The sequence below is a fragment of the Rattus rattus genome, chromosome 18 (assembly GCF_011064425.1).
Source record: "Rattus rattus isolate New Zealand chromosome 18, Rrattus_CSIRO_v1, whole genome shotgun sequence".
In the NCBI taxonomy this organism is placed as follows: Eukaryota; Metazoa; Chordata; class Mammalia; order Rodentia; family Muridae; genus Rattus; species Rattus rattus.
The window spans coordinates 27533468-27561133 of NC_046171.1; the positions used below are offsets into that span (position 1 = coordinate 27533468).

At 49.8% G+C, this 27666-nt stretch overlaps 2 protein-coding genes across 2 annotated transcripts in view; one reads left to right on the top strand and one right to left on the bottom strand.

Moving 5' to 3' along the window:
• Nucleotides 1-2576: 2576 nt before the first annotated feature.
• Aifm2 (apoptosis inducing factor mitochondria associated 2) lies at nucleotides 2577-26994 on the top strand. Its single transcript, XM_032888506.1, has 10 exons — nucleotides 2577-2635; nucleotides 13269-13480; nucleotides 13800-13915; nucleotides 14909-15028; nucleotides 15422-15514; nucleotides 19342-19450; nucleotides 21166-21318; nucleotides 22301-22501; nucleotides 23639-23814; nucleotides 26349-26994. The coding sequence occupies exons 1-9, from the start codon at nucleotides 2580-2582 to the stop codon at nucleotides 23788-23790; spliced, it is 1212 nt and encodes a 403-aa protein (XP_032744397.1). The 5' UTR covers nucleotides 2577-2579; the 3' UTR covers nucleotides 23791-23814; nucleotides 26349-26994.
• LOC116887018 (core histone macro-H2A.2) overlaps nucleotides 25928-27666 on the bottom strand; it is a 49812-nt gene continuing 48073 nt past the window's right edge. Inside the window, exon 9 of the mRNA XM_032888505.1 lies at nucleotides 25928-26776. Within this exon, the coding sequence (XP_032744396.1) occupies nucleotides 26611-26776 (166 nt within the window). The 3' untranslated portion in view covers nucleotides 25928-26610. The remainder of the gene's footprint in view (nucleotides 26777-27666) is intronic.

Consider the following 27666-nt stretch of genomic DNA (forward strand, 5'->3'; position numbering starts at 1 on the left):
CCAACTTCTCAGCAGGAAAGAGAGTTATTACCCCAGAAGAACAAGTTGGGGGTGGGTGGGTGGGAAGCTGCCTGTGGATGGGACAAAGGCGGCAGCATATGTCTCTGCAGGAATGGTTTTTAAGGAGGAAAGGGGGAAATCTGCACTCAGATGAGTTGGGAAGTCCTGATGGGACAGGTTAGCTGGTGTCTCAGACAGGGTTCCTATCCCTGTACAAATGTCAGGACCAAGAAGCAAGTTGGGGAGGAAAGGGTTTATTCAGCTTACACTTCCACATTGCTGTTCATCACCAAAGGAAGTCAGGACTGGAACTCAAGCAGGGCAGGAAGCAGGAGCTGATGCAGAGGCCATGGAGGGATGTTACTTACTGGCTTGTTCCCCTGGCTTGCTCAACTTGCTCTCTTATAGAACCCAAGACCACCAGCCCAGGGATGGCACCACATACAATGGGCTGGGTTCTTCCCGCTTGATCACTAACTGAGAAAATGCCTTACAGCTGGGTCTCATGGATTTCCTCAAGGGAGGCTCCTTTCTCTGTGATAACTCCAGCTTGTGTCAAGTTGACACACAACCAGCCAGTACAGCTGGTATATCCATATCGTGAATTTTGGTGGCTGGACCTTGGTGTTCAGTCTCAGAAATGAGTCAGAGGCCAATTAAGGGAACCAACCTTGGGGGTCGGGGGAGGCTAGCTTTAGGAATCTAAAGGGTTTAGCCGGGGAGAGGGAAGGGGAAAGGCAAAGCTGCTGGTACCATGTCTGTGTGTGCAGGCCTGTTAGAGAGAGCCCTTCAAGTAAGTTCTGCTCTGTCTCTTTCTGGGTACACAACGGTAGCAATTATACAAGACAGGAAGTGGGTCGGGGATGGACATGGGAGGAGCTGGAGGGATGGAAATGATGTAAATATTCACATTGAAATTCTCATAAAAACAAGTGTTCAAAGCAAAACAAAACAGCCAACCAATAAAGACATGCTATCTACTGTCTATATATGTTGAGACAGCGTCTCACTCTGTAGCCCAGGGTATCCTTGAACTTGTGGACCTCCTGTCTCAGTCTCCCCAGTGGCTGTGGGTTCTAGCATGAGCTAGTATCCCCTGTTCAGGCTTGTAAGTGATCTCACAGACACTTGCCTACTGCTCCTAGGGTAGGGGGCAGTATCTGCTTTGAGGCAGATGGCCTATCTTTCCCCCTATGTAGCTTAGAATGCTCTGGCTTTTGTATCTCTGGCATCCTTCTGTGACTTTGCACGCATGCGCACTTCCCTCCTTTGCTCAGGGCTGACTTCAGTATGGGAGAGAGGCCTGAACCCTTTTTTGGTCTAAGCTTCCTTACGCAGTAAACGACAGGAGATGTTTGTGGCGCTGTTTTTATTTGTTTGCTTTTTGTTTTGTTTTGTAGGTTTTTCGAGACATGGTTTCTCTGTGTAGCCCTGGATGTCCTGGAACTCGCTCTATAGAGCAGGCTGGCCTTCAGCTCAACAGAGATCCTCCTGCTTCTGCCTCCCTAGTGCAGGATTAAAGGCTGCACCACCACAGTCCGTCAGTAGTGGTGGTTTGATAGCTTCATTTTCAGACAGGACTTCAGGAAGCCCAAAGTGGCCTCAGTAGCAAAGGATGACCTTGAATTTCTAACTCTCCTGTCTTCATTTCCTAAATGCTAGGATTACAAGCATGTACTGCTATCCTCTGCTTTCATGGGTAACAAGTCCAGGGCTTTGAGGATAGGCAAACAGCTCCTGAGTTTTGTATTTAACCCCTTCTTTCCCCAGGCTATCACATAACCAAAAGATAAACCTGTTTTGTTCTCCTTTTTTTTTTTTTTTTTAACTGAGCTCATACTTGCATTTTATTTTATTTTTTTTATTAACTTGAGTATTTCTTTTTTTTTTTTTTAGGAGAATAATATTTTTTTTATTAACTTGAATATTTCTTATATACATTTCGAGTGTTATTCCCTTTCCTGGTTTCCGGGCCAACATCCCCCTAACCCCACCCCCTCCCCTTCTTTATGGGTGTTCCTCCCATCCTCCCCCATTGCCGCCCTCCCCAACAATCACGTTCACTGGGGGTTCAGTCTTAGCAGGACCAAGGGCTTCCCTTCCACTGGTGATCTTACTAGGATATTCATTGCTACCTATGAGGTCAGAGTCCAGGGTCAGTCCATGTATAATCTTTAGGTCGTGGCTTAGTCCCTGTTGTTCTCCATTTTAAAGCCCCAGTGCAAGACCCAGGACTACTGGGCACACACAGCAGGCGCTCAGCACATATGCACAGGAGGGCAGACAGCACCGCTAGAGAGTGTGTGTGTGTGTGTGTGTGTGTGTGTGTGTGTGTGTGTGTGTGTGTGTGTGTTGGGCAGGAGGCTGGAGGGGAGAACCTACAGGTGTCTCTCAGAAACACAGGCATAACTAGGGCGCAGGGTCTTGGCAGGCTGAGAGACTAGGTAGCCTACGACGACGTGTCCAAGTAGGGAGCGGCTGGTAGGCGGTCAAGGTCAGTTCCAGGGCAGAGAGAGGGGCGGGGTTCAGGGCGGAGCTCGGGGCGGGGCTAGGGGCGGGGCTGCGAGCCGGGGACAGTGATGGGCACGCCCCGGCCTAGGGCCTCGGCGCCCGGAAAACGCGCGGACCGCTACAGGTGAGGTCGCTGGGGGCCCTTATTCCCGGGAGCAGCGTGGGGGATAGGGGCACGACAAGGGCCGCGGAGTTAGGAGGGGGCCGTTGCCTAGGATACCTAACATCGGCCCTGAGAACCGGGTTCCTTGGAATCCATTGCGCTTAAATCACCGCTAAGTCTGTCTGGAAACTTGGGGTCCTGGGGGCAGCAGGATGCACAGGATCAGCCGGGCAGGCGTGGCCTTGTTGTTGGGAGGGTCTCAGACAGAAGGACTGAGGTGTCTGAGCGCAGCGGGAGACACTTAGGGATCTCAGGGAAAGTGAGTAGGGTTGTCCCAGGGCTCATCGATTCCGTTGCAATGGAGGCCTGCTTCACCCCGCCCCCTGCAAAGTAGGAGTTCTGCCAAAGCAAGACCAGCCATGACTGAATCCCCCCTCTTCTCTCCCCTTCTTCCCAACCTCCCTCTCTCCCCCTTTCTCACTTTCCCTCTCTCTTCCCCCCCCACCCCCACCCCCGCACCCTGTTCTTTCCAAGACCACACACTCAACACATCTCCATAGCCGGCTGAGATCACTTTGACCCTGGGATTTAAGGGGGGTGTGGGGCTGCACAGCCGTCTTAAGAGCTGAGGCACCCAGGGAGGGCAGGTATAGTTTGGGGAGAAACTTCCAGATCTCCCCACTCATCAGCTCCTAACATAAGCCTGTGTCTGCTGCCAACACACCCCAAATGCTCAGTCACACTCCTAGAGGAGTTCCCCAAGGGACTGCATGCCAGCACTGACCCAAGTCACCTCCTATTCACTAGGAGGATAGTGAACCCTAGCCACTGTCAGGCTCTTCCCGGGACTCTATGCCCATGAGTGACAGAGCTGGGCCTATCAAGTACTGTATAACCAGTGGGGCTTGTCTGTGGGAGACGCAGGTCAGCAGCGGCCAGGGTTGGGCAGGTCACTCAGGGAGGGTTTGAGTGCAGGAGTGTGGATGGCGAAGTGAGTACTTCTTTTTTTTTTTTTTTCTCGGAGCTGGGGACCGAACCTGGGGCCTTGTGCTTGCCACTGAGCTAAATCCCCACTCCTGAAATGAGTATTTCTTTTCTCTCTTTTTGTTCTTTCAGCCAGTCCCTTTAGCACAGGCTGTTCTTCGAGGGTACATTTAGGGGTGCATCCCTCAGCAGCTGACCCTAGAGTGCCCACTCTCAGCCTGGTCCTTGGTATCCAAAGAGGGAAGCCATCATCTCCCTTCCCCAGTAGAAGCAGGGACGGAGGTCATAATCTACTGAGCCACACTTCAGGAGCCCCTTCTGCCTCTAGGCCACTGTGGAGACATGACCACCCTGTGTGTCAATGTTGAAATCTTCCTTCTAGAGAAGCCAGGATGACTCAAATGGCTGTTTAGTGTATTTGTGATTTTTGTGGAGTAGACTGTAGGGTGGCCTCACTTTGGCCTAAGTGCACAGGGTTCCTGTTGTGTGTTGTCTGAAGCTTGGCCTCTTTTATTTTATTTTTTTTTAAAGATTTATTTATTTTATGTATGTGAGTACACTGTGGCTGTCTTCAGACACACCAGAAGAGGGCATCCGATCCCATTACAGATGGTTGTGAGCCACCATGTGGTTATTGGGAATTGAACTCAGGGTCTTTGGAAGAGCAGTCGGTGCTCCTAACCTCTGAACCATCTCTCCAGCCTGAAGCTTGACCTCTTATAGCTATGCCAGAAATGTGTTCCAGTAGATTCCTGAAGGTCTCTACCCAGGGATCAGGGTGCGTGTCTGGCATAGAGAACAGTTGATAGGCAAGTTCAAGTGTGAATCATGGTGTGTGTGTGTATGTGTTGGGAGATGGGACAATGGTAAACTACTTAGGAATTAGTTTTTTGCCTGAGATGGTCAAGGAGATGGGACCTTGTGTAGCCCTTGGCAGCCTCAAACTTACTCTGGATCCAAGGCTGGCCTTGAACTTCTGATTCTCCTGCCTCTACCTCTTTAGTGCTGGGATTACAAGCCCGCATCACCACACCTGTTTTACCCAATACTAGGAATGGAATCCAGGACCTTTTGCATTCTAGGTAAACATTCCACCGACAAACTCATCAAGCACTTAAAAGTTCTTTTAGGCCAGTGCTTCTCAGCCTGTGGGTCTTGACTCCTTTGGGGGTCTGAATGAGGCTTTCACAGGGGTCACCTGAGACCATGGGAAAACACATATCGACATTCTTTTTTTTTCTTTTTTTTTGCCCTCCCACGACCCCTCCCCACATATCGACATTCTGACTCATAACAGTAGCAAAACTACAGTTATGAAGTAGCAATGAAAATAATGTTATGGTCGGGGGTCACCGCCACAGGAAGGACTGTGTTCAAGGGTCACAGCACTAGGAAGGTTGAGAACCACTGCTTTAAGCTAATATTTCTGAACCCACTAGTTATAGTTGAGGTTCTCTGTACTTCCTCGCTGGGAGTTAAAGCTGGGGTCACCCGTGACTCAACAGCCCTACCCGTAGCCTTAGACTAAACTTGGAAGCATGTCCACATTAAACCCTGTGCGCAGAGGTCCATCCCCGGAGGCACTGTTCACAACAACTGTGAAGGAAAGCTAAGTTGTTGGGCAACACCAAGAATTTGGTTTGGTCACATGATGGTGTTATTTAGCCATGTGAAGAAGGAACACTGACACCATACAAGTGAGGGAAAGGAACCAGACATGAGAGGTTGGATGCTGGATAATTCCACTTGCATAAAACATGTAGGATAGGCAAAAATCTGTAGAGACAAGGGACAAGAGTAGTTACCAAAGGATGTCTGCAAGATGGGGTCTCCACGCATTCCAGGCTGACCTTGAACTCGCTATCCTTCTACCTCAGTGTCCCCTCACACTCAGGGTCTCATCACACCCTGATAGTTTTCTGGATTGATAATTGTGGTGGTTGTGCAATCTGGAAACTGTAGTGATGCCTGCCGATTTACACTAAAAATGGTAACTTGTATAGGTGAATGATATTTGATTAAAGAAATTATGGGGGCTGGAAAGATCGCCTCGAGGTTAAGAGCACTGGCTGTTCTTTCAGAGGACCCTGGTTCAATTCCCAGCGCCTACATGGCAGCTCACAACTGCCTGTAACTCCAGTTCCAGGGCACCTGGACTGCAGGCACCGCTTGTACATGCTGCACGGACATACATGCAGACAAAACACCCATGCCCATAAGAAATAAAAGAAATCATATTGTAATAGATCTATCTCACTATTTTCCTTTTTTTTTTTTTTCTTTTTTTTTTGGAGCTGGGGACCAACCCAGGGCCTTGCGCTTGCTGGCAAGCGCTCTACCACTGAGCTAAATCCCAACCCCAACTATTTTTTTTTTTTTTTTTTTTTTTTTTTTTTTTCCGAGCTGTGGATTGTTTCCCTTCCCTTGCCCTTTCTCGGCAAGCGCTCTACCACTGAGCTAAATTCCCAGCCCCTATTTTCCTTTTTGAGGTAGAGTTTTACTCCGTACTCCTGAACTTCATGATTTAGTGAAGGCTAGCCTTAAACTTATATTGATCTTTCTGCCTCTGTCTCCTAAATTCTGGGATCACAGGAATGATGTATCATCCTTGGTAGTTTCCCTGTCCAACGTGTGTGTGTGTGTGTGTGTGTGTGTGTGTGTGTGTGTGTGTGTGTGTTGGTACATAGGCCTAAAGTTAACATTGGGCACCCTTCCTTGATAAATACTTACCTATTTTATTTTATTTTAGTTCTTTTTTTTTCAGAGCTGGGGACCGAACCCAGGGCCTTTATGCGCTTCCTAGGCAAGCGCTCTACCACTGAGCTAAATCCCCAACCCCTATTTTATTTTTATTTTTTTAGACAAGGTCTCGGGGTTGGGGATTTAGCTCAATGGTAGAGCGCTGCCTTGGGCTTTAAGGCCTGTTCGGGTCCCCAGCTCAAAAAAAGGAAAAAAAAAAAAAAGACAAGGTCTCACCTTGTGGCCCTAGCTAGTCTAGAGCTCTCTATTTAGACCAGGCTGGCCTTGAACTCACAGAGATCTGCCTACCTCTGCCTCCAGAGTTAATAGTACTGGCAGGATTTAAGACCTGTGCCCCTTAATGAGACAGGGTCTCTCGGATCCAGAATCTCATCCATTTGTCTAGCTGACCAACCACCTTCGGGGCTCTGCTTGTCTCTGCTTACCCAGTCCTGGAGTTACAGCGCTTTTAAGTGGGTTCTTGGGATGATACAAACTCAGATCCTCATGCTCGCTGGTATAGCAGACACTTTACCAACTGAGCCATCTCCATGGGCCTACCTCACTTTTGAAACTCAACTAACTTTGCAGAAACAACTCATACTTGTTTAGCAAACCAAACAAGAGAAAGCAGCTAAGAAAGGAAATAGAAACTCCTTCTTAGCCCACTACTCATGTCATCATGGGCCAGTTCTGGAAAAGGTTGAGCATCCTTCAGTGGTTCACACCTGTGAATTGCTAAGTCTCAGGGAAAAGACAGGGAATACCTAGCATTGCAGCCATCACACGTGTGCGCGCGCATGCACCTAGGGGCTGTGTCTTACTGCTTGTACCGGGTGTGAGGCTCTATAGGCAGATTCTGTTGCCCGACTTTTCCATGCACAAGCCTTTCTTACAAAAATGTTATTCACCCTTTAAAAACAAACAAGTCGGGCTGGAGAGATGGCTCAGAGGTTAAGAGCACTGGCTGCTCTTCCAGAGGTCCTGAGTTCAAATCCCAGCAACCACATGGTGGCTCACAACCATCTGTAATGGAATCCAATGCCCTCTTCTGGTGTGTCTGAAGACAGCTACAGTGTACTCATATACAAAATAAATAAATAAATCTTAAAAAAAGAAAAAGAAAAAAACAAAAAACAAAAAACAAACAAGTCAGAATCAGACTCGGTGGCACAGGCCTTTAATCCCAGTGCTCCAGAGGCAGGCAGATCCCTGTGAGTTTGAGGCCAGCCTGGTCTACAGAGCAAGTTCCAGGACAGCCAGACCACAGAGGATAGGTTGTATGACTGTTGGAGTTTCTTTAGGAGTCTCCCACGAGTGGCGGTTTCTGTGAGTTAATGGAGTCTTGCAATGTTTGCAGTTGGTCCGGCATGGCGGCCATGTAAGAACACACAAGGATACAGTCATTCGTTCCAGGCGTGCGTTGGGGTCTGCAGCTGGAAGTAGAGGTTCTGTGGCCCCAGACTGTGGTTTTAGGTAGCTGGCCAAGTAGGTCATGGCACAGCAAAGAGGAAGGCGCCTGCCCCGCCCCACCCCCACCCCTGTTCCGGAGAGGGACAGCCAAGAATGGACAGAGAAAAGCCAAGGGCAATTAATGTGTCCAAGTGTTGGGCAAGGAGCTGAAATGTTCTGGAGTGTTGCTGGCCTTTTATCCCCAAAGTGAGGGTGGCAGAGGTCAGTGGAGGAGAGAGGGCAGCAGGGAGTGACACAGCCTCCCTTTCCTTGGCATTTTGCTCTGAGGCCCTCAAGGCTGAGAGACCCAGAACAGCAGTTTGCCTTTAGTCGGGGCTGGCTCAGGTGAGCATAGCAAAGGGCTGCATTTTGGGGGGGTAGCTACAGGCTGAGGAAGGAGCAGGTTGCTTAAAAAATTCCTTTGGCCAGCTCAGTAGATACTGGCACACTCCCCTCCCAGAGAAGGAGTTCTCAGGAGACACAAGTGCAGGTTTGTTGGCCCATGTGGCATGATGGGCTCTTAGTGATGTCTGTGCTGGCCTGTCACCTGCTCTACCCACAGTTTTGCCACGTGAGTCTTGAAGTCCTCCTACCCACTTCTAACCTTACAGCTGAATGCTGGCCTAGGGCAGGACTGTGCCCACACACAAGGAGGCAAGTGGAAGATACCCACTGAGGTCTACCTTATGACCTTCCATGTTCCTAGGTGCCGCTAACCCACTGGTGTCCATCCCTGCCTCTGGCTGAGTACCCGTGTCCTCCCAAATATTCGCTGCCTTCTTTTCAGTTGGCAAATTCAGCCTGCCGAATACTTGGAGTTAGCTCTGGGCAGCCCTCCGAGGAGTTAGAGGAGGAGAAGGAGCATTTGCCTCCTGGGGGGATTTGTCCTGGTCTCAGTCCTGTCAGGGACTCAGTTTTCTAATCTGTAGGAAGTCCCCTTCAAACCCCTGATGCAGAGCTCTCCCACCCCCGGTACCAAGTGTAAGCAGCGTGAGGAGTTCTAAGCAGATCCTGCATGGTGGGAAGATGTGGGAACAATCCCAAGGGGCTTCTACATCTTAGAGTCAATCCCGGGTGCGTGAGGCTAGCTCGTGAGTGTCAAGGCTGACTGGACCCTTAGTTCTTCTGATTAAAACAGGTAAACCGAGGGAGCTGGATTGACGGCTCAGTGGTTAAGAGTACTGGCTGCTCCTGGCTGAACTTGGGTTCCATTCCCTGAGCCCACAGCTCACAACCATCTAGATAACTCCAGTTCACGGGTCCCCACCTCCCCTTCTGGCCTTCCAGGCACCAAGCATGACGCGGTGCACGGATACACATGCAGGCAAGCACTCATACACATAAAATAAAATAAATTAATAATAAAAAAGAATGGTTGGGGATTTAGCTCAGTGGTAGAGCGCTTGCCTAGGAAGCGCAAGGCCCTGGGTTCGGTCCCCAGCTCCGAAAAAGAGAACCAAAATAATAATAATAATAATAATAATAATAATAATAATAATAATAATAATAAAGAGTAAAGCGGGGCTCAGAGAAGAGTGGGGTTCCCTCTCGCCACATAGACAGTCAGACAGAGGGTGGCCCTGCTGTGCCACAGTGCCTCCTGAGACTGTCCCAGATAGGTTGAGACGTACTCCCTCAAAGAGCTGTTCAGTGGCTTGAGCTTGTCCTTCAAGGCTCAGCTAGGAGTTCATTTCTTTTTCTTTTGTGTGTTCGCGTGGGTGCGCGGTGCGTGCGTGCACTTGGAAGCCAGAGGTTGTTGGGTGTGATTTCTTAGGAGGTGTGCATCCACATGTGATTGAGACAGGGTGTCTCACTTGGACCTGGGGCTCAGCCATTCCACTAGGCTGGCTGGCCAGTGAGCTCCAGGAGCCCCTCCCCCCGAAGTGCACACTACAGCCCCTGCTTTATGTAGGTGCTGTGGCTAGAACTCAGGTTATCACGCTAGCATAGCAGGCGCTTTGCCCACTGAGCTGCCTCCCAAGTCTTTGGTTTTTGGTTTTTGTTGAGACCCTGTGTAGCCCCTGGCTGGATCTGTAAACCAGGCTGGTCTTGAACTTGGTGGTCTGCCTGCCTCTCTGCCTTTCAAGTGCTAGATTATTTTATAAAGCCTTTATGTAACCCAGAAGTTGAGGATGGCCTCGAACTTCTGATCTCCCTGCTTCTACCTCCCAGGTGTGGCGATTGTGGGCATGGACCACTCTGCTTAAGTTCCTTATTTCTTATGTCCCCAAATGGCATTATTAATGCCCTGCCCTGAAGCCCACAGAATAACTGGGCCTCTCTGACTGCGCTCTGTAGCATTTCTGTCCTTAGTATCTCCCTAGAGTCCCTTCCTGTGACTTGGCCCAGGTTGGAAGAAGTCTGATGTCCTCTGGTAGGAGACAGTACCACCCAACAACCGTTTTCCTGCTGTCTAGACCTCAGCTGCAGTGATGTGGCCCTCACATGGATGGGTGTCTCTTTCAACACTGGCAAGCCCTCAGGCTGTCTCAAGGCCACTTGGGTGTATATGTGCTGGAGACAAATCCCAGTCCGTCATAGGAACAGACTCCAGGACACTGACGTGGCCCTGACAACACCATGCAGCTACTGGGAGGGAGCCTGGGCAACTTGAGCCTGCGTTTCCCTGTGGGCTCAGCAGTTCTGTGTTTAGCGCCCTGGACTGCCCCTTTCCTCTGCCTCAGATGCCTCAACATCCGGCTCTGGGCCAAAGGCTTTGGAATTTTAGCACCCAAGGGTTCAACTAAGGTTTGTACTCAATTGGCTGGAAGCGGGTAGCCTGCCTCAGTCCAGGGGTGAGCCGCAAGCTTGGGCCACACCCACCGTAGGCACACTCCTCAGATGCTGCCTCTCTTGTTTCTCCTCAAAAACCTCCCATGGGGCCCTGTTCTCCGCTCTACCTGAGAGCTAGTGTTTTTCCAACCATTCTACCTCCCTTCAGATAGTCATTGAGATTTTTCCCAGCAGGCCTTTGTCCCCCACTTCAATGTCTTGGATCATATCCCCTAGATGTGTGTGTGTGAGGTGGGGGGCTGTTCCTACCCGACTGCAGGCTCCTCTGTTCTACCTTACAGTCCATCTTAGTCTCATTGTGGCGTTGTTACAAAATGCTGTTCACTTAAAATGAGCAGAACACGGTATGGGCTCCTGGTTCCATTTTTGTTTTGTTTTGTTTGTTTTTTGTTTTGTTTTGCTTTTTTCCAAGATATTGTTTCTCTGTTTAACAGTCCTGGCTGTCCTGGAACTCACTATGTAGGCCAGGCTGTCCTTGAACTTACAGAGCTACGCTTACCTCTGCCTCCTGGGTGCTGGGATCAAAGGTGTGCATCACCATACCGGGCTCGCACATGGTTCTAAAGGCTGGGAAGTCCAAAGCTAAGGCGTCAGCCTCTTCCAAGAGTCCTCCTGCATCTTCCTGTGGGGAAGGCAAAAAAGAACAAGTTCCCAAACTCGAAGCCTCGGGGCCCGATTTTTAAAATTACATTTTTATTTTATTTGTGTGTGTGCACATGTATGAATGTGTACGTGTGTGTGTGTGTGTGTGTGTGTGTGTGTGTATGCATATACACACTTGTTAGGTTGCACGTGTGGAGGACAACTTTTTTTTTGTTTATTTAAATTTTTTTCTTTTTTTTAAGATTTATTTTTTATGTGAGTACACTGTTGCTCTCTTCAGACACACCAGAAGAGGGCATCGGATCCCATTACAGATGGTTGTGAGTCACCATGTGGTTGCTGGGAATTGAACTCAGGACCTCAGGAAGAGCAGTCAGCGCTCTTAACTGTTAAGCCATCTCTTCAGCCCCAACAATTTTCAAATATTGATTTTCACTGGGAAAGAGCTGGGGATTCAACTCATGCTAGCAGGCTTGGCAGCAGGCACCTTTACCAGCTAAGCCATCTCACCGACCGCTCAGCACCTTTTTTTTTTTTTTTAAAGATTTATTTATTGTGTATACAGTACTCCACCTGCATGTACATGTGCAGGCCAGAAGAGGGCACCAGATCTCATTACAGATGGTTGTGAGCCACCATGTGGTTGCTGGGAATTGAACTCATGACCTCTGGAAGAGCAGTCAGTGCTCTTAACCGCTGAGCCATCTCTCCAGCCCCCCTCAGCATCTTTTATCATCAGCAAAAATCTATTCATAGGTGGGACTTTCATGACCTAAACACCTCCCACGAGGGCCACCTCTACACTGTCATATTGGAGATTATATTTCCATTGTGTGCTTTTTGAGGAACATGGTTAGTCACAGTGACCAACATCCTATGTTTGGAGATGCTCGTCCTAGGCCATCAGTGGCTCCCTTTAGCCTGGGGCCCACACTGGCGACCTCGACTCCTAGCACAATGTCTTCCCAGTGTCTGTAGTGTGGAAGTTAAAGGGTTTATTTTCCGTTAGATCTGACTTCTGTGGTTCCCAACAGGCAGGGTTACTATTTCTCATTCACTTACCTGCCCGACTTCCTGCATGGCTTTTGCTATGTGGTCCTTTGATGTTCTAAACTCTGCTTTTTAAGAGAATATTTATTTAATAATTTCTATTGTGTGTGTATGATATTGTTGGGGAGGGGCACACGTTGTTAGAGGAAAACTCTTGGGAATCGGTGTTCTCCTGCCACTGCGTTCTGGGGATCGAGCACTTAGGCCATTGGTCTTACACTTGCTGTGCCATCTTGTCCCTCTGATCTCTGCATCTGTAAGGCTGGGGCCAAGTCTGTCTGTCTGTCTGACCCCATGCATTGCTTCCTCCTTGGAAATCTTTGATGCTGTACATTTAGAACAAATTAAAGAACAGTTTGGAGGTCGTGACCGTGGGTGTACAGAACGGCTCTGGGGAGGGGCCGGATGCCTCCAGAGAAGGGGGCGGGTGTTTTTGATGGGGTGAGAGCAGGCTGTTCCCTATTCTTTTTTAAAAGACTTATTTATTTTATGTATGTGAATACACTGTCTCTGTCTTCAGCCGCACCAGAAGAGGGTGCTGGATCCCATTACAGATGGTCGTGAGCCACCATGTGGTTGCTGGGAATCGAACTCAGGACCTCTTGGAAGAGCAGTCAGCTCTCTTAACCACTGAGCCATCACTCCAGCCTGCTGTTCCCTATTCTTATTCAATTTAATTTAATTTAATTTAATTCAGTGTCCATGCAATTGGAATTTCATGAATTTCGTGGGGCTGGTGAGACAGCACAGTGGTTAAAGCAATTGCCACACAAGTGTGATAATTGAATTGGGATCCCTGGCCCTCAATACACTGCTAAGTGAGCATGGCTGTCCCCCTGTAATTCCATCCCTAAAAGGGCAGAGGAACAGGGCATCCTGTCCTAGCTAGACTCGCCAAATTGGTTAGCTCTGAGTTCAACTGAGAGACCCCGTCCCAACAAATAATGTGGACAGTGATCGAGGGAAACTCCTGCCGACACCTGTCTCTTGTTGTGGACACACCTTCCTTCCCGTTCCCCTGAATCTGATGCAGAATCTTCTCCCAGCCCAGCAGTGCCAAGTTCAAGATGGGCTCCCAGGTCTCGGTGGACACAGGAGCTGTGCACGTGGTGATCGTGGGCGGGGGCTTTGGAGGGATAGCGGCCGCCAGTCAGCTGCAGGCGCTGAATGTCCCCTTCATGCTGGTGGACATGAAGGACTCCTTCCACCACAATGTGGCAGCCCTCCGGGCCTCCGTGGAGAGCGGTGAGTAGCTGCTTCGCCAGCATGGTCTTGTTTGTTGTGGGGTATGACGTCAGGGCTGGGGCCGTTTTCTCTATGTTAGGGCAAGTTGCTCCAGGCATTGGGTTCATCCCGGAGAAGTTCAAGCCGCTGGTCTTAAGCATCTTCCATAATGAGGCCTTAGAGTAAGAGCTTAGGTTCTTCTGAGGACCAGACGGCCACTTCCCGACAGAGCGGACACTGGGGATACCCACTGGCCTGGCTGTGGCCAAGAGCATCCTTCTGACTGGGGAAAGCTTTCGGCCCTGTTCTACTCAGTGACATCTTCCGGGTCCATTCCCAGGGTTCGCCAAAAAGACATTCATTTCTTACTCGGTGACCTTCAAGGACAACTTCCGCCAGGGCAAAGTGATTGGCATAGACTTGAAGAACCGGATGGTGCTGCTAGAGGGTGGTGAGGTGAGTGTGGGGTTGCTCTGGTGGGAGTGGGTCCTCTCAGGCTCCAAGAGGAGCCATCCATGGACTCCAAGCCCTGCTTGCTGCTTGAAAGCACATTCTTCTTCATGTTGGTCATGGCAGAACAAAATGGCGGCTGGACTTATCTGAGTCTTTCCTACATGGCAGGCCCTGTCCTGAGCCTTTACATGAGTGCCATTGTCCCCCGCTTTGGCATGATAGAGGGACGGTCCTAAACACCCGAGAGAGGAATTGGGGGTGTGGCTCCAGTGGCAGAGGTCTTGACTAGCGTGCTTGAAGCCCTGGGTTTGGTCCTCAGCATGGAGCATGGTACATGCCGTGTAATTCCATGTTACATGTCATGGGAGCTGGAGACAGGAGGTTAGACAGTCTAGGTCACATCCTTAGCTACATAGCCTGGGCTACACCAGACCCTGTTTCAAAAACAAAAATCCAGAGCTGGAGAGATGGCTCAGTGGTTAAGAGCACTGACTGCTCTTCCAGAGGTCCTGAGTTCAGTTTTCAGTTCCCAGTAACCACATGGTGGCTCACAACCATCTGTAATGGGATCTGATGCCCTCTTCTGGTGTGTCTGAGGACAGCTACAGTGTACTCATATACATAAAACAAATAAATAAATCTTAAAAAAAAAAGTCTCCAAACTGGAGGCGTGAGTCCTGCTTATTGGCCTCCCTCCCCTGTCCCCTCCCCTCCCCCGCCCCACCCCAGGCAGTTTTCTGTCTGACTCCCTACTGTAGAGGGGGCTCTCTGCATTCCCATGCTGGCTAGCTGTCCACCCCATGTTTCCTTAGATGTTTCTTAGCTTCTGGTACTCACATGACCCCCATCAATATGGTATTTTCTTGTCCTCCAATGGGGCCGCTCAAAGCCTCTTCTCTGTAGTGCTTCATGACCGCTGGCGTCCTGAGGTGGAGCAGAGGCCCAGTCACTCCTTTCTGGCCTACGTTCATATTTCTTTTTTCTTATCCCCTCCAGGCCTTGCCCTTCTCACATCTTATTCTGGCCACAGGCAGCACTGGGCCCTTCCCTGGCAAGTTTAACCAGGTGTCCTGCCAACAGGCAGCCATCCAGGCCTATGAGGACATGGTGAAGCAGGTGTGTCATCCTGACGCATGTGAGACAGGGTGGGCAGGCCAGAGTGCAATGGGCCACAGCCGGGGCTCGGGTTGGGAGACTGTGGGAGAACATCCATGGTGGATAAACAGCCATGGTGGAAGCAGGAGTTGCTACACTGAGATTCTCCCAGAGTTCCTGTGTGTGTTGTGCTGGTATGTCACTGGCTTGTCTCATCCGCCACCTCTTTGTATAGGCATGTCTCTCACCCCACCTGCTTTGTGTGGTGGAATGCACATGACTCCATGAGTCCAGTTTCCCCTGTGATCCTTTGAGGTGGGGAGGAGGCCCATCTGGAGCCCACATATGGGCAGAGTCCTGCTCTTCTTTGTCACAAAGGCATGTGGCTATGTTTCACGGTCCCTTCTTCTGCAGATCCAGCGCTCGCAGTTCATCGTGGTGGTGGGAGGTGGCTCTGCAGGAGTTGAGATGGCCGCAGAGATTAAAACCGAGTACCCTGAGAAGGAGGTGAGGCTAGACCTCTTGGCTATGAACTCTCAACAGGATAAAAACCCCTATGTTCATTTGTTTGTTTAGTGGTTTCTCTCTCTCTCTCTCTCTCTCTCTCTCTCTCTCTCTCTCTCTCTCTCTCTCTCTGTGTGTGTGTGTGTGTGTGTGTGTGTACATGTGCAAGTGCCATTGTGGGAGTGTGGCAGTTGGAGGATAACCTGTAGGAGTTGGTTTTCTCCTTCCACCTTGTGCACCCTGGGGCTCGAACTCATGTAGTCATGCTTGGGATCAAGCACCCTTACCAGACCAGCCCTCTCACCACCCCAGCAACACCAGGACTTTGCTCAGGCCCTGGGAGACTGGAGCTCCGTTTGCATAAGCAGAGTCTGTTTTCTATCTTGTAGAAAAAGTAATCCCATGAACCATTTCCCCACACAGTGAGGGAGAGCCTCCTACTTAGACTCTTGGCTGCGGAGAGCTCCGAATGTGGGAAGAGGAGGGCCAGGGAGGTCTCGTGAGCCCAACCTCCCACGTCTCCTTTAGGATGACGCCTGGATGTTCTTGGACAACCTCGTTTTGCTGTGAGGCTTAGTATGTTTGATTGGCAGCCCTAGCCCTGGACAGCCATGTGGATGTCTATGCTCACGACATTGGGAGAGCCGCCCTCATCAGGGAAGGACTGGCTCTCAGTTCCTTCTACCCATAGAAGGGTGGCAACTCTTAATGCTGGAGAGATGGGACCCAAGCTGGCATCTCAGAGAGAGAAGGGTCTAAGCTTCTTGAGTGGTAAGGGTTAAATGATAGTTGTGATGGGTTCTGCAGGCCAGGGCCTCCTGGTACCTCATGTGGGTCAGCCTTGGCTCATGTGGGTCAGCCTTGGCTCATGTGGGTCAGCCTCTTCAAGCCACACAGATCCCATGAGCAGCGCTCTCCTCCCTCAGGAGAGAAGGTTGTCTTCGAAAAGGAAAATCAATCCTGGGTAATTTAATTATATACTTACTCTCTGACAAATGGTTGGAAATTATGGTGACTGATGAATGTAGTTAAAGTCTTCATTTTGACTCATGAGCCTCGTGTATGGGGAAACCCGCTGTCTGCTGCTTGTTCTCAGCGCTTCTGTGATGAGAAGAGAGGGTCAATGATGACTGGTCTTACCAACACCAGTGGGGTTTCCCAGGATGCAGTTCAATTCCAACCGCCTGGAATTGGTGCATACCATAGATCAAGCTCCACAAGGCTGCTCGCACCTCAGATGACAGTGGAGTAGTAGGTCCCAGGCTGACCAGCATGGCTGCGTGACCCAGCCAGAAACAGAATGTTCCTCCTAGCAGGCTTAATAGAGGCCAGAGCAGCTTATAGATCCCAGAGACGCAGCGTGCTTACCGTCTTAGGGTGTCATTGCTGTGAAGAGACATTATGACCGTAACAGCTTTTGTATTAAGATATTTATTTATTTATTTATTTTTATGTGTGTGGGTGTTTTGCCTTCATGTACGTCTGTGAACCTTGTGAATGCAGTGCCGTGGAAGCCAGAAGTAGGCCCAGGATCCCCTAGAACTGGAGTCACTGACAGTTGTGAGCTGCCTTGTGGGTTGCTGTGCAGAGAATGGAACCAGGTCCTGTGTAAGAGCAGCAAATGCTCTTAACTACCGAGCCACGCTGTGAGCCTCTCCAGACATGACCACGACCACTCTTATAAAGGAAAACATTTAACTGAGGCTGGCTTGCAGTCCAGAGGTTTAGTCCATTATCATCATGGCGGGAAGCAGGCATGGTGCTGGAGGAGCTGAGAGTTCTACAGTTTGGATCTGCAGGATGAGACAGTGAGACACACCTGGTCTGTCCTGTGCTTCCGAAACTTCAAGACCCGCCCCCAGTGATGCACTTCCTCCAACAATGCCATGCCTCCTAATAGTTCTAGTCCCTATGAGTCTACGGGGCCATTTCCATTCAAACTATCACACCATTGCTGATTTACCTACCACAAAGGATGTTTGAAAGGACACAGATGGGGCTGGAGAGATGACTCAGTGATTTAAGAGCTCACACTGCTCTTGCAGAGGACCCAGGTTTGGTTCTTAGCACCCACATCTGAGGCTCACACAGCCAGTAATTCCAGCTCCAGGGCATCTGATGCCCTCTTCTGGACTCAACAGGCACTGCACTCAGGTGCACATAGCCACAACCAGACACGTAAACACGTAACTAAAAATTAATACAGTAAGCCTTTAAAGGACATAAATAAACAGCCAGATAAAGAGGTCCCAGGCACAGGGGCTTCTTTCTCCCTGGGGTTAGGGTGGGCCACCTGGCCATGCTCTCCAAGCCCTGCAGGGAAGTTTTTAAAGGGTTCATTGGTGAGCCATGATGGACCTTGGAACTCCCAACTCTAGCTGCCCTCTGCCTTTTGGGGGATTGGGGCAGGGACTGGAAGCTCCCATCATGGCTTGAGTCTGCTGCTCTTGTCTCTTCAGAATGAAGGATGAGCCTGTCCCTCAGGAAATTCCGAGGCATTCACCCGTTTTATTCAGAGAATCACAAAGATCTCAGAAGCTCTGGGTTGGGAGTTGGAGTCAGATATCAAAACACATGGCATGAGAAGGGCTTGAGAGCTCTGAGGCAGCAACCAGGAACAGACTGGGTTATTCTTGTCATGCCTTGGGGTAAAGACTGAAGTAGCACATATCAGTTGACTCGGTGGAAAGAGCCTAGAGAAGCCGCCCATTGTTGGGGGATTGGCGCACAAGGAGCCACTTCCTTTGTTATGTTTCTATTAAGAGCCAAGCGTAGTGGTAGAAAACTTTAATTCCAGCACTTGGGAGGCACAGGCAGGAGGATCTCCAGGAGTTTGAAGCCAGTCTGGTCTACCTAGCTGGTTCCTGGACAACCAGGGCTACATAGTGCAGTGGTTCTCAACCTTCCTACTGCTGAGACCCTTTAATCCAGTTCCTCATGTGGTGACCTCCCACCCCACCATAAATTTATTTTCATTGCTACTTCCTAACTGTAATTTTGCTGTTGTTGAGAATCGTCATGTATCTGATATTTCTGATGGTCTTAGGTGACTCCTAAGGGTTGTGACCCACAGGTTGAGTACCACTAACACAGAGAGATCCTGTCTCCAAAAACAAAATAAAATCATTTAAAAGTTTTACTTAGCTGGGTGGTGGTGGCACATGCTTTTAATCCCAGCACTCGGGAGGCAGAGGCAGGCAGATCTCTGAGTTTGAGGCCAGCCTGATCTACTGAATGAGTCCCAGGATAACCAGGGCTACACAGAGAAACTCTGTCTTGAAAAACATAAATAGGGGTTGGGGATTTAGCTCAGCGGTAGAGTGCTTGCCTAGCAAGCGCAAGGCCCTGGGTTTGGTCCCCAGTTCCGGGAAAAAAAAAAAAAAAAAACATAAATAGATGGATAGGTAGATTAGATAGATAGATAGATAGATAGATAGATAGATAGATAGATAGATAGATAGATAGATAAACAGACAGACAGATAAGCAAACAAGTAAATAGAACTTGGCTAGTGTTGCTATCAGCCTGCTAGTCACATTGGAGTGCCAGCAGCTTCTGTAGTGATAATACTGTATATCCTGAAGGAATTGTCCCTTTGCCTTAGGTGAGGCGTGAGTTTGTACAGGGACACCGGTGGTCCTCTGGTTTAGAGGCACTGGGTAATGGGTGCTGAGGTGGGCTGGGGCCCTGAACCCTGCAGAGTTCATCTCTGATGCTCAGTTTCTTCAGTATTACCTGGGAAATAGGAGACGAGACTCAGAGGCTTCCCTCTGAAGCCCTGTGGTTTTTTGTTTGTTTGTTTGTTTGTTTGTTTGTTCGTTTTGTCCCAGGTCACTCTTATCCACTCCAGAGTACCCTTGGCGGACAAGGAGCTCCTGCCCTGTGTGCGGCAGGAAGTGAAGGAGATCCTCCTCCGGAAGGGTGTGCAACTGCTGCTGAGTATGTGAGATTTCACCCCTTCTGCCCAGCCCTGCTCAGCCCCACTCCCTTGCCCAGAGTCCCAGCCATGGCCGCCCGAAGGGGTGGTACATCCACGCAGGCTCCCTCTTCCCCACCGTATCTGGAGAGCAGCAGGATGACTCACACATCAGAGCCTGCTTAAGCTGTGTCCAACTGGAGTCACCGGGTGCAGCAGTTCTGCGCTGTAACTTAGGACAAGAGTAGATGGATGATATTTACTGAACGAGTTAAGTTCTTCTAAAGGATTAGCCCATCTTTTCATTCATTTTTGATGTCTCTGTGGAAGAGGGAGCAGACTTGTAATCTGAGGCATTGAGTCTCTCTCTCTCTCTCTCTCTCTCTCTCTCTCTCTCTCTCTCTCTCTCTCTCTCTCTCTCTCTCTTGAGACAGAGTCTCTCTGTGTAGCCCTGGCTGTCCTGGAACTCAACTCTGTACATCAGGCTGGCCTTGAACTCAGAGATCCACCTGCCTCTGTCCTCCGGAGTGCTGGGATTAAATGAGTGGCCCACCACCACCCTGCTTGAGTGTGGCTTTTTGCCCAGAGCAGGAAGGGACAGAATTTCCCAGCATTTGGAGAGGGATGGCACCTGAGTGTCACCTTCATGTTCTCTCAGAAGGCTGTGAGGCGGTTGCTGCAAAAACCCCTCTCAGCTATCACAGCCTCCCTTGGTAACTGGTCGTGGAGGACTGGAAGCACTTTACTTCCAGACAGGTTTCCTCACTTCCTCTGACATTTGCCATCCATCGATCCATCCATCCATTCATCCACCTACCAACCCACCCATCCACTCATCCATCCATCCACTCATCCATCCATCCATCCACTTATCCATCCATCCATCCATCCATCCATCCATCCATCCATCCATCCATCCATCCATCCATCCATCCATCCATCCATCCATCCATCCATCCATCCATTCATCCATCCATCCTTCCATCTATCCATCCATCCATCCATCTATCCATCCATCCATCCATCCATCCATCCATCCATCCATCCATCCATCTTTCTGTTCTTTAAAAAAAATTTCTTTATGTGTATGGATGAGTCTGTGTCCCATGAGTGTGCCCGGTGCCTATGGAGGGCAGAGGAAGGAGTCAAATGCCCTTGAACTGGAGTTACAGATGGTTTTTAGCTTCTGCTTGGATGCTGCGAATCAAATCTGGATCCCCTGGAAGAGTGCCAGAGTTCTTAGCCCCTGAGCCCTCTCTCCAGCTCCTCCATATATAGGTATATTTAATTTTGAGAAAGAGTATATTATGTAGACCAGGCTGGCCTTATGGCCTTAAACTCTGAAGCCAAGGAGAGCTTTGAGCATCTGATCTTTTGCCATTTCCGGAGTATGGGCAAACACCGTGCTTAGTTTATGTGGTGCTGGGCTTCGGCATGTTCCGCAAGCACCCTACCAACTGAGTCCTTTCTCTGCTTTCTGGTGTTCATTGTACTGAGAGGCTTTCTGCTTAGGATGGGCAAGAGTAGTCTTTCCTAGAACATGGGAAGCTTGGCATGGCTTCCCAGTAGCAGCTTCTGGGAACTTTCCCCCAGATGGATCCCTTGGGGACGGATGTTCAGATCCTGCTGCTTGGGAGAGTGGACGGAGGGAGAGTCATGAGGGAGAATTCGCTTTTCCCTTGCTCTACCGTGGTGTGTGTTGGCTTCTGCCAGCTTCCTGTCATGGACCCCTCCACAGGTGAGCGGGTGAGCAACCTGGAGGAACTGCCTCGCAATGAGTATCGGGAGTACATCAAGGTGGAAACGGACAAGGGCACAGAGGTGGCCACCAACATGGTGATTGTGTGCAATGGGATCAAGATTAACAGCTCTGCCTACCACAGTGCATTCGGTGAGTGAGCGGCCCAGCAGTGGTTGCTCCCTAAGCTGCTCTGGCATTTGGAGACACCCCATAGCCCTTGCCACCTGAACCAGCACCCTGTGTCTCCTCCATTTATCCCATGAGTTTATTAGACCTTGAACTTTAAATTCAGATGAGCCAAGCCCAGCTCCCCACCTAACCCCTGCTTGGAGGCTAGAATCCCCCAAGGTGAGTGCTTCCCCCTAGTAGGGGGAGATGGGAACAGGCTTCAGAGAGGTGAGAATGGCCTCTCTTTTCCTGTTGCTTTCACTGAGGAAGTCAAGGAAGTCCTAGGTCAGGCTTTTCTCCACCCACAGGTACCCTGCTCTCTCCAAATCCAGACCCAAGCATTGGGCCCCACTTCATTCCAAACCTCCATCTGGGGAGTCGGGACCTTAAAGTTCAGTAGTCAGACAGTGGACTAATGCATGTTTAAGCATCTTCATAGGAGAGCAAGACTCAGGGACCCAGCTCCATGGTACCTGCCTCTCCAGGTACCTGCCATTCACGGCCGAGCAGCCTTCCCTGACCAGTCTCTGCCAGATCCAACAGCAAGTTAGTTTTCAATCCAAAGGAAGCCAGTCCACAGGAGTAGTGGGCAGAAAACCCAGAGTTTAACATCTCATCATTCTAATGTATTTCCAAAGAGAAGTTCTTTTCAGTCCCTTTAAGGGAAGCTGTTTGTCGTTTAGGAACGGTCTGTGTGTTTTGAAATTCTGATGTATGTTCCAAAGCCAGGGGACTTGCAGAGAGCTCTCTGTGTTTTGTATGAGGGTCCTTTCCAGTGCTCCGGCTCTGTTCCTATGGGCTGGGCTTGCTTCAGCAGGAGAGATCTTGGGTGGGGACCTCAGGCTGGATGACAGCAGGTGGGGGAGTCACTTCGTAGCACATACCTCCGAATTGACAGGACCCACATCCTGCACTCACCCTTCTATTCTGGAGGCAACTTAACATGACATCTCTTGCCTAGCAGAGAGTAGGCTGGCCAGCAACGGGGCTCTGAAAGTGAACGAGTTCCTCCAGGTGGAAGGTTACAGCAACATTTACGCCATTGGCGACTGTGCCGACATCAAGGAGCCCAAGATGGCCTATCACGCTGGCCTGCATGCAAACGTTGCTGTGGCCAACATTGTCAACTCCATGAAGCAGAGGCCCCTCAAAGCCTACAAGCCAGGTAAGGAAAGATTGGGTACTTTACGGTGGTTGAAGTTTGGGATTAGACTCACGGAAGGCTTTGGGGGCTGTAAGGTGAATGACCACAAGATTGCAGGTCTCAGTACACAGTCTCTTTAAACCCAAACATGCCTGTGGCTGTAGCTCCGTGGTAGAATTCTTGCCTGGCCCTGAAGCCCTGGGTTTCACCAGCAACATTGCTAACAAACGAGGCCGGGGAGATGGCTCAGTCAGTGAAGTACTTAGAAGGAGGGCCCTAGTTTGATGCCTAGAACACGTGTTAAGGAAAAGACAAAAGGGGGCTGGAGAGATTAAGGGGCTCAGAGGTTAAGAGCACTGAATGCTCTTCCAGAGGTCCTGAGTTCAATTCCCAGTGACCACATGGTGGCTCACAACCATCTGTAATGAGATCTGATGCCCTCTTCTGGTGTGTCTGAAGACAGCTATGGTGTACTCATATAAATACATTGATCTTTAAGAAAGAGAGAGAGAGAGAGAGAGAGAGAGAGAGAGAGAGAGAGAGAGAGAGAGAGAAAGAGAAAACAAACTTGGGCTTTGTGGTCAGTAAAAAAGATAAATCTAGTTAAAAAAAATTTCCTAGCTTCAGAAATAAGATCCTGATCACAAGTACAATTTGGGCTCTTTGGGGACAATAAAACACTTACATATTGGAAAAAAATATGTGAATGTCACCTGAACAATGACAGTCCAGGTTGTCCCCTGGTTACACACACACACACACACACCTGACTTGCTTTCTTTCCTTTTTTTTTTTTTTTTTTTTAAAGATTTAGCTATATACACTGTAGCTGACTTCAGACACACCAGAAGAGGCATCAGATCCCACTGCAGATGGTTGTGAGCCACCATGTGGTTGCTGGGAACTGAACTCAGGACCTTTGGAAGAGCAGTCAGTGCTCTTAACCACTGAGCCATCTCTCCAGCCCCCTGACTTGCTTTCTTAAAGGGTATGCATGGCTGCTGTACACACACACACACACACACACACACACACACACACACACACACACACACACGACTTGCTTTCCTAAAGGGTATGCATGGCTGCTTGCTGGACTCTCAAGCGTCATGGCTGCATCCCTCAAGCATTATCTTGCTTTGTGCGTTTGCCTCTCAGGTGCGCTGACATTCCTCCTGTCCATGGGCAGAAACGATGGCGTGGGCCAGATCAGTGGCTTCTATGTAGGCCGCCTCATGGTACGGCTGGCCAAGAGCAGGGACCTTCTCATCTCCACAAGCTGGAAAACCATGCGGCAATCTCCACCATGACAGGGAGGCTGCATGGGAGTCGAGGTACCACTCGGAGGGGTGACAGACTGCTTGACAAAGGACACCCTTCTGACAGGTGCCAATGGCAGAGCTCTTTGTCTGGATCATGGTGTCAGCCATGTGCTGGCTGGGAATACAATTTGGGTAAAGCCGGAAATGAGAGACAGAGAGTAAAGGGGGGAGGCATTAAAAAAAGAAAAACTAACCTAGAAGATTCCTTCCGGGTTTGGAAAGTCTGCCTGCAGCTGTGCTAGCTAACGGGTCTCGGGGAGGCAGAGGGAGGAGGCCGAGGGAGCCTCCCATATCATAGGCTTCCGTCTGTGGATGCACATGAGTCTGTGTGTGCACATGAGTCTGTGTGTGCACATGAGTCTGTGTGTGCACAGGAAAGCATTGGGCTTTGGGAGTACTGTTGAGAGCTCTTGGGCATTGGGCAAGACTGGGCAATTCTAGCCCGGACCTCATCTGTAGTATAGTCAAGAAAGCCCATAGCATGAGACCAAGGGTGCTGGGGTGGGGAGCTTGTATATCTCACAGTACGTAGGGATTAACTGGGGCCCCGTTTTTATCTTCCTCTGTATGGTTAGTACCTGTACTCTGCTCTCCCTCCGTCTTCTTTCCTTCCCTCTGAACAACACTCACACAGCACGTGAGTGTAGCATCTCTCTCTGCCCCCACAGTGTCTACCTATATTATTCAGTTTCCCTCAAACTCCTGAGCTCGTCATGCTCCTGCCTCAGTCTTTCCTGGTGCCTTGGGACCCTCTTTAATCTTCGTGGGTCTTTGTGTCCATGTTCGGCTTGACTGTGTGTCACAGGTACATTCATGAAGAGTCAGACAAAATCCCTCTCTAGCTCACCCATCTGTTGCTGAAATCTCTTTGGGAAGCGGGGGCGATATAAGTCACATCTGTCCTTTCTCCTAAGGTCTCAATGACAAACTGAGGCAGGGTTCTGTCAGACTTTACTCCGGGGAACCAGTGAGTGTATTGGGCTTCCTTACATATTGTTGGCTTCTCCCATGACAGGCCAAGCTGGGAAGCTTTAACCAGCAGGGATGAGAGCCTTACAGATCCGAGGCAGTACAGAGAGCACCTCTCTCCCTAGCCTTTCCCAGCCTATATGCCCAAGACTTAAGGCCAGATGCAGGGCATTAAAGTGGACTTGTGTACAGTGGTAGGGGCCTGCTAGATACACAGATGGAGGTCTCCTGACCCTCCCCACCACACCACCATCAGATACAAATAGTCAACAAGGCCAGCTGGGACAATCCTCTTAAAGGGGAGAGCGGCTGAACTCCCCAGGATGGTGGTTGCTTGGCTCCGAGGACAGTCATGCAAACAGCATCCTAACAGTGAGGTTTATAAGTCTGGAGAGGCTAAGGCTGACGCCTGGTTGGCTTTAGGAATCCCAGGATGGAGACCTGTGACTGGGGAGAGCATTGGCTGCTTGATCTCCAGAGACCAGAGGGGCAACTGAGTCCTCGAGTGATTTCCAGGTTACCAGCAGGCTTCTGTGGGGGGTGGGGAGCTATGTTGCTCATTTACGGCCAGCTCCTGCCACTTGGGTCCTCATTGGTCACCATGTGTGCTATAGATTGCTAAGGTGTATGAATTATATGAAGGACTTCCCTATCCAAGTAGGGGATAGCCACTTGGGCATGGCCTAAGTTGAATGTCTTAGCAGAAGAGACTGAAAGTCCACTCCAGTAGCTTCAGACATGACTCTCCCCACCCTGCTTCTTTCTGCTTGCTTTTGGCCTTGGCCTCTGGTTATGGGTGGCAAGAGTCCTTGAGATAGCAGCCTCCCTGGGATTTCCAGTCCATCCCCATTTGGGCTGTGACCAAGGTCTGTTCCAGACTGGAGTTGAGACTTGACTCTCTCTCCCAGAGACTGACCACTCACCGGCAGCTCTGCCCCTGGCTCTGCTGTCGTGGGTGCCACCCAGCAAGCTCACCCTTTCTGGGGGCAGGGTCAACTGTCTGCAGGAAGCTGGCCATGTCAGAGCTTCACAGAGCGTGCCAGGACTCTCCAGTGACAGGCTTTGTGTGATTTCTTTACAATACTCTGGATGAATCTATCTGCAGGGAACGCAGGCTTCCAAGAGGAGGAGAATATCACAATAAAGGGCTATGTTATAAGAAAGACACTGGATCTTTTATTTTTTTTCTTCTCATTTTTTCTTTTTCTTTAAAAAAACAAAAACAAACAAACAAAAATCCTGAAGCAAAACCCTTTTGGGTGTAGTTACAAATATTTTAGGCGTCAGGGAGGGGACCCTATAACAGAAAAGCACCCCGAGATGTTTTTCTCGTCTTCTCTCCACTGAGGGAGACAGCCAGTATACCTAGGTTTGACAGTCACGCCCTCTTCCCTTGGAAAAAAGGAGGAACCAAAGACATAGGAAATTTGAACAGATTCTGTGTGTGTGTGTGTGTGTGTGTGTGTGTGTGTGTGTGTGTGAGAGAGAGAGAGAGAGAGAGAGAGAGAGAGAGAGATTGTAAAAGTCAATGCTATAAATCTAAACAAAGTCTATTTTTATGTTTGTTTTAAAAAAAGTTCTAAAACAACAGGAAGAAAAAACACATGGAAAGAAACCTCTGGTGGAACCTGGTTAATTGTGGAAGAGGCCCTTTGTAAAGAGAGTATAAAATGCACCGGGCCCCTTCCCCAGGCAGGCAGGACCTGTTCCTGCTGCCTCCGCTCACCCTCTCAGCCACTCTCTGCTCCCAAGCCCTGTCAGCCTTCTGCAATCCTTTTAAAAAATAAAACCCCCGCTCTTGTGACATCACCCTGACCCTCCTCCTTCCCCGCTGGGGAGCTACTTGGTGTCCAGTTTGGCCATCTCCTGCACGTAGATGCCAATGCTCTCGCTGTCGAAGAGCAGGAAGTACACATTCTTCAATGAGGATGAGCTCGAGTCGTCGAAGTGGGCCGAGATGGCCTTGAGGGTCACTTGGGCGGCCGTCTGTTTGGGAAAGCAGTTTCTATGTCCAAGGAAAAGAAGAGCCCAGGTCATTTTGGTCCCTGTACCCACTGTGAAATCCTCTCCTAGTCTCGGGGAGAGGGAGATTGAACCTTTTGAGTTTTTGTTCTGACAGGGCCTTACAATATAGCCTTGATCACATGTAGACCAGGCTGGCCATGAACTCAGAGATCTGAGCCTCTGCCTTCCAGAGTGCAGTGATTAAACACATCACACCCTGATCTCAGTTTCTTCTTTTTTTTTTTTCCCCCCGGAGCTGGGGACCGAACCCAGGGCCTTGCGCTTCCTAGGCAAAAGCGCTCTACCACTGAGCTAAATCCCCAACCCCCTCAGTTTCTTCTTATTCTGGCCCTGGACCCTTGTTCGTACAGTGTGGGACTCACCGTGCATGGGGCCAGTCCACAAATCACCTTCTCTGGCGTTAGTCAAGGGAAGGACGGGAATAGGCGGAGATGTCCCTGATGACCTAGATATGGTGACTTCAGCCGAGGTCACAGACAGCTCTCAGTATGTAAAGGATGTCCCTGTGCCAACTGACTCAAAGACCTTGACTATAAATTCTGTCAGTTCTACATCTATGGACCATGTCTTCAAAAAGGCAAACAAAGAGGCCTTCAAAATTTCTGGGGGCTGGGGCTCCGTTGGTTTGTGGTTGCCTAGCATCGTGGTCCTCAACCTGTGGGCCTCGACCCCTCACTTGGCCCCTTTACAGGGGTCGCATGTCAGATATTTACATTACGATTCTTGACAGTAGCAAGTAGGGATGAAAACAGTTTTATGGTTGGGTGGGGTGGCCACAACGTGAGGAACTGTATTAAAGGGTCGCAGTATTGGGAAGGTTGAGAACCACTGAAAATCTTCACTCACATCCACACTGTGGCAGACTGGGTT

What these genes read in the sequence shown, in the direction of transcription:
- Aifm2 (XM_032888506.1), top strand. Translation starts at nt 2,580, where the DNA reads ATGGGCACGCCCCGGCCTAGGGCCTCGGCGCCCGGAAAACGCGCGGAC. An exon ending in AAACGCGCGGACCGCTACAG is followed by an intron (nt 2,636 to 13,268) that starts GTGAGGTCGCTG and finishes AATCTGATGCAG; the next exon opens with AATCTTCTCCCAGCCCAGCA. An exon ending in TGCTGCTAGAGGGTGGTGAG is followed by an intron (nt 13,916 to 14,908) that starts GTGAGTGTGGGG and finishes TATCCCCTCCAG; the next exon opens with GCCTTGCCCTTCTCACATCT.